Raw genomic sequence first — 6,155 nt, 5'->3', positions numbered from 1 at the left:
CCATGTCTCCTGGGCCTCACTACGTCAGACCCTCTTGCCATCCTCCATCAGGCACGTGGGATTGATGGCCGCAAGAGGGAGAAGGTCCAGTCAGCTCCCAGTGGCATTTATTTGTTCAGGTAAAAATACGGTTTATCTTACTATTTTTGCATGTTTGTACTTTAGGTTCTTTTTCAGTGTTAGGACTGATGGCTTTCCTGACATGTTGATAAGACCCTCTGCCTCAGCTACATCCCCAGTCCTATTCTCTTAGCTCAGATTTCCTCTAGGCATACAACAAATAAATTGAACACATCACATTTTTCTCTTGAGATCATGATGGGCTGTGTCAGCTTGCCTTGGTTCCCAGTATAGCCATATCCACTCATACTTGACAGCGGAACGTGAAGTCACAACCTGCCATTATCTTGGCATAGTGGGCATCAAAGCGCTCATTCTGGGCTACAGTGAAGGTATTTTTCCAGTCCCCAATGGTACCTGGAGAGAGAGACAGACACTAAGACTATAGATTCACAGCCACAGGAGAGGACCCTTGTGACTAGGAAGATTTTGTTGGCTACATCCAACCACCCTTCCCCAAGTACTTCAAATGCCCATCCAGGTTCCTACGAACCTTTCCTCATGAAGGGAGAAACAGTGTGGTCCATAACTTCAACTGGGATGGTTGTGTAGTTAGCCATGGGGTTCTCCTTCATTTTCTTGAAAGATGTGTGGTGAACAATTAAATCCACAGTCTCCTCAGGTAGAGAGTGCCCCAAAAACTCTAGAATCTTCTTGATCTCCCTTTTGGGATCCTGGAGCAGGAAGAGGATCTCAGTTTGGGTGTCAGTAGAACAAGATGGGAGGGTCACTCGCAGGGAGCAGGTCACTTCCACTAAGGAACCCTCAGACTTGATGCCTTGACTCTGAACCTCTTACCCTGGGGCAAAATAGGTGGCTTCCTACCCCGCCATCTTGGCATGATCACTGTAGGTTCCTTCTGGGAGAGAACAGGGATAGACTTTGATCTCTGGTGCCCAGGCTTTGCACCTCTGGAACAGGGAGAAGCAAGAGCAGCAAGCCACCTGATCAGTGGTGGCACATATGACTGACACCTACTGCAAGATAGGGGCTGTGCAGCCTTCTCTGCTGAGCTGTGCTGTGGTCCTGAGCAGGAGGTAGGGCCAGGACAGGGCCAGGAAGGTTCCCACCCAGCAGGTGTGACAGGGGAGGAAGTGGAGCAGGCAGGCTCACCTCCTTCATGTCTTCATAGAAGAGATAGAGAACAGGGTGAGTGCGTCTCAGCTCCCACCACTCCTTCACGTGCTGGTACCACGACCCATAGGACACTGGGAGAGGAGAGGGTGTGGGCACAGGCCTTGTGAGCCGCAGCTGTGCCCCTCAGGTCCAGACCCTCCTTGCTGCAGACTCAACCCACCTTTCCCATCCATGAAGTTCTCCAAGAAGCTTTCCCAGGTGCCTGGATCAGGGTGCAGCTTGGCCATTTTGTAGAAGTTATAATAGGAGACAACCACATCCTTTGCATTTCGGGCAATGTAGATCACCTGCAGGGGAAGCCGACCCCCAGTTCTGCTTTCTTCCCCTGCCTTCCTGTCACCCTTCACAAGACCAAATGAGGTGGTGGGACCTTCTAGCACTTGGGGATTTCCCAGCACTTCTTTTTGGGATGGCAGAAGAGAAAACAGGACTGGCAGTTGAGTTGTTGAGATCTCATCGTATGGGCATCATTGTCCTAAGATTGTACCTTCCCTGATACCAAAGTCCTGGCTATTTGTTGAACTGTTTTATCTGACTCCTTTGTTGTCAGCACATCCACGTGGTAAGTCAGTATCCCAGCAGCCTCCGTGTGTGTCCTGTGAACACCTAGACTCTGCATCTCTAAAGAGTTCCATTTTCCTTGTTATCGGAGCCCTTCCAGAGTGACAGCCAGTAACCCTCCATATGAGATGAAATAGGGCTTGAATAGTTCCACAATTCCCAGAAGAACAAACCAAAGCTATGATGACCCCCAAAGCCCCCTTGCATCCTCTCACCCCCCCCCTTCCATTCCTTCTTTCTTTTTCTCTGTCTTTTTGAGTGAGACATGGTCTTGAACTTGCTGTGTAGCCAGTTGCTCCCAGTCCTTCTGCCTCTACTTCCCACATGCTGAAAAGCACTACCATAACTGGGGTTTTCTGTTGGTTGGTTGTTTTTACCTTGATCTTTTGATCCAGCATACTCTGAGGGAGTAAGGACAAGGGCAGATGTGTCTTAATGATCCGTGGGGCTGGTGTCTCTTTCAGAGTTTCAAGACCTAAGTTGAACAAGGAACTTTGTTAAACTGGGGCCCAGTCCTACCTTTTTCCACTTGTCTCTAGCACCCCCATGCACATACCTGAGGGAACCCCTGGGCAGCCGAACTCAAGGAAGGGTATCCGGGTATAGACGGGGGCCCGGCCACACTTATCTAGCTTGCCACCCTGATAGATCATATCCACGATCTCACTCATCCAAGTAGTGCCTGGAAGGGAGGAGCAAGAGGTGAGCGAGGCTCAGAGTCTTGACCTGCTTACCAAGGAGTGTGTGTGGTGGGGACCACTGCTCGCTCACCAGACTTTGGGTACGTGCTGATGAGCACGTCATCAGGCCAGGCTGTGAAGTTCTGGCATTGCTCCATTGTCTCCGCAAAGTAGTTGATGAGTGGGATTCCCTTCACAGGCACCAGTGGTTTACGCAGGAGGTCCATGTTGCTGCATTGAGAACAGAGTAAAACCCACTTCTCTAGCAAGTCCACAGTACCATGTGTTAAATGATTTAAGACTGGGATCCTGGGGCTTTGGCAGAGCCCACCAAAGTGACAGGTAGATCTGGGATCAAAGGCAAATCTATCTCCACCAAAAGTCGCCACTGTGTTATATGTCTGATCACCTGTGGAACATTGTTCCATGTCCCTAGTGCCCAAGCATACATAGTCCGGGCATTAAAGCACTCTGAGGTAGAATCAGTCCAATGTGTGCTGTTTCCTAGGATATTCCAGCTCACACATGAGAAGGCGTCAGGCACCAGCCGAGTCTCTTCACTACCTCCTAGTGTAGCTACAGGCCATGGCCTCTCCATTTTTTTTTTTCCCCTTGGACTTCTTGTTATCTTCAGAAATGCCTCAGCCCATCTAGAACTGATATCCTATTTTGCTCTGAGACAAATATAGCCAATTTAGCTATTAAGCTTGTTGCAAGGTAGGGAGAGACTTTCTATTAAAATAAAAAGGATTCTAAAACAAACCAGAGCGGAGGGGAACTCAGACAAACTACAGTTGCTCTTCTGAGGTGGGGTATGCATGGAGAAAGCAGAGAGGCTAGAGGCCCAGGCAGCAGTCAGGCAGACTAATCAAAGTGTAGGAACTAGCTGGCACTTGAAGAGCAGTGGAACCAGTATCTGGGCAGGACAAGGTGGCCACCCCACTCTGCCACTCACCTGGGGTTCTGAGCCATGCTTTCCCCGGCGCTCAGTGGTAGAGATCTTTGTGTAGGCGTTGCAATGTGGGGAATGCAGAATTGGTCTTTGAGCTGGAGATTTTATGTCCCAAGTGGGAGGAAGTGGAAACAGTTCTAGGACTGGCTGTTCTCCAGAAACAAAAAGGGGAGGAGGTGGAGTGGGGCGGGGTTCTGTTATCCCTACTGTGGACTGTGGGTTTAGCCTGTTCAAAACAAAACAAAACACCAATCAGGCCTCAGCAAGGACAGTGGGTTTCTTTTGCTCTGCTTCTGACTCCTTCCTAACTTACCTAAACTTAAGGTAGAACAATGGGGCTTTTCTAATTAACCCATTCTGGCATAGGGAAGAAAGCCAGATGGGGACACCTGCTGGCTCCAAGCCAGTCTTGAGGACACCTTGGGCTTCGATCAGAGCAACCACAGCAATACCTGGAACCTCTGACGTCAGGGAAAGTCCAGAATGATGGGAAGGAGCAAGGTCAAGGAACTAGAGGTGCAGCAGAGTTGGAGGGGTGCTCATGGGAGTGGGAGTGTAAAGGCCCTGGAAGGTGCCCCTGCCTTCATGGCTCTAGTCTACCTCATCCAGTACCACACGTGACTGGTGGAGATCAGTCCCTAGAAAGGTTTTCACCCTCTGCAAAGACAAGAGGCTGCAGCTGGGAGAGACACACCTCCAGGAGTGAGGAGAACACTGCCCCCTTGACCTCTGTCTGCTGTTAGAGTGAAGATGCAATATCAAGCTGCACTGGGGCTGCAGAGGCTCCTGTACCACAGCTGTGCACCTCCTGACCCTTACAGAGTTGTCATCTCAGAAGAGAGCTGTGCAAAGCTGGGCATCAGGACAAGACTTCCCATTTCTCTGGGGGAAATTGTGTTTGTTGAGACTCTGTAGACTGATGACAGGACGGCTCCGAGGTGTGACTGAGGGGAGGGTTTTACTGTAGATGCTAGGGGGAGTTCAGCCATAGTGACCTGGAAGAGTCCAGAGAGAAAGAAGTGGACTGAATATGACCAGAAGACTGGACTTGGCCATGAGAAGTGGGTTTGGGCATGGGATAGCAAGAGATGAAGACAAGGACGAGGACTTGGAGAATGGGGTTGGGGGTGCGTAGCTGAGATAGCTGGGTTATAAGGACAGTGAGAAGCTGGTAGAAAGGGAGCCTCTGAGCCAGGGGAGCGAGAGGAGCCAAGATGCCAGCATGGACTTTGAATGGTGTAACAGGTTCTTGGGACACTGATGGAGCCTGGAGCCAGCATGCCTTTTAGTGTGCTAATAGGCACCACAGATCTGTTCCTTCTGCTAGGATAAAGGAATGGCTCCTTTAGTAGAGGAGAACTGCTTCGCAAGATCCTAAAGAAAGGAGGCTTTGGAACTGACAGAGACAAGGTCTCACACTGGAGCCTAGGCTGACTAGGAATTCACCATGTAATCCAGGGTGGACTTGACCTTGTGGCAATTCTGCTCCAGCATGTCAAGTGCTAGGATTGCAGGTATGAATATATATGTTCATATATTCATATTCATATATTCTGTCATCTTTTTTCTTGTGGGTGGGCATTTGGATCCAGTGCCAGGCCTTAGAGCCATGGGATCTACTAGCATGCACCTAGGAAGAGAACTAGTGCCAGTGGAGAGGGGATCCGCTCAGAACTTGGTACCTATACAGAGGGCCACCAGCAGAGCCGCATCGCTGGAGGGACAGTGTTGAGTTACCGCTCAGAACTGTATCTTTCCCAACATTTTGCTCGCAGGTTACAGACTGGAAAGCTTTGCTGGTACACCTGCTGCCACTGAAGCAGGGAGGAAGAAGAATAAAGACCAAAGGGTCCAGCTTTGGACCAGCAGGATAGCTCAGATGGTAAAGGCACTTGCTGCCAAGCTTCATGATCTGAGTTCAATCCACAGGACTCTTACAATGAAAGGAAAGAACTGACTGCTACATGACATAAATATGTATACACACTTGCACATAAACAATGTATGTGTGTATGACTTTTATTTTTTTTAATTTAAAGTTCATGTCTTTATCCCCAGAACAAGCTTAAACCTTGAGTCCACATGTGGCATTTTGTGTGAGAGAACTCCTGAGGAATCCATTTTGGCCCTGTGCATACTTAAAAGGTCTGTCTCTACCCTGGTTCTGTCTTGGAAGAGGCATATTGCTTGGCACTAAGATACTTGGGCGGGGGAGTGGGGGCTAAAAACAAGAAGTAATCACAAATCAGTTTTGGGGGGGGAGGGGTTTGAGACAGGGTTTCTCTGTGTAGCCCTGTTTGTCCTGAAGCTCACTCTGTAGACCAGGCTGGCCTCAAACTCAGAAATCCACCTGCTCTGCCTCCGAAGTGCTAGGATTAAAGGCGTGCGCCACCACTGCCCAGCCACAAATCAGTGTTACTAGCTATAGTTCCTGGGAGGTCAGTGGCTGTGTAAAGATTTGTGGATTAGAAGACTAGATAAACCCAATGGGAAGATTGACTGCTGGTGGCCCCACCCTCTTTAGCTAAAAGTAAGGTGACTAAAGACTGCCAACTCTTAAAGTGAGGGATATCACCTACCCTTTGTGTGTGTGTGCAGTTTTGTAGGAACGGGAACAGAATCGCAAGAGGGTAAGAGATGGCACAAGCTCATGACTACCTCAGCTGTGCAGATGTATGGGAAACTCCACGCAGCGCCTGCCTGCA

The 6,155-nt window shown here is 49.5% G+C and overlaps 1 protein-coding gene across 1 annotated transcript; it reads right to left on the bottom strand.

The window, feature by feature from the left end:
* Positions 1-90: 90 nt before the first annotated feature.
* On the bottom strand, positions 91-3,593 carry LOC110298202 (sulfotransferase 1A1). The gene is made up of 8 exons (XM_021167299.3): positions 3,454-3,593; positions 2,590-2,729; positions 2,375-2,500; positions 2,196-2,293; positions 1,418-1,544; positions 1,234-1,328; positions 614-794; positions 91-477 (listed from the first exon to the last, which is right to left on the bottom strand). Exons 1-8 carry the CDS (start codon positions 3,468-3,470, stop codon positions 365-367), a joined length of 897 nt encoding a protein of 298 aa, XP_021022958.1. The 5' UTR covers positions 3,471-3,593; the 3' UTR covers positions 91-364.
* Positions 3,594-6,155: the final 2,562 nt, after the last annotated feature.

This window comes from Mus caroli, unplaced genomic scaffold (assembly GCF_978045245.1).
Source record: "Mus caroli unplaced genomic scaffold, Mus_caroli_1 scaffold_8, whole genome shotgun sequence".
In the NCBI taxonomy this organism is placed as follows: domain Eukaryota; kingdom Metazoa; phylum Chordata; class Mammalia; order Rodentia; family Muridae; genus Mus; species Mus caroli.
This window is presented reverse-complemented; position numbering and strand designations above follow the sequence as displayed.

Excerpts from the sequence above, each read along its gene's own strand:
- LOC110298202 (XM_021167299.3), bottom strand. Across the intron at positions 1,329-1,417 it reads GAACTTCATGGATGGGAAAG|TGTCCTATGGGTCGTGGTAC; the intron begins GTGGGTTGAGTC and ends CTCCTCTCCCAG. Across the intron at positions 795-1,233 it reads TCTATGAAGACATGAAGGAG|GATCCCAAAAGGGAGATCAA; the intron begins GTGAGCCTGCCT and ends TTCCTGCTCCAG.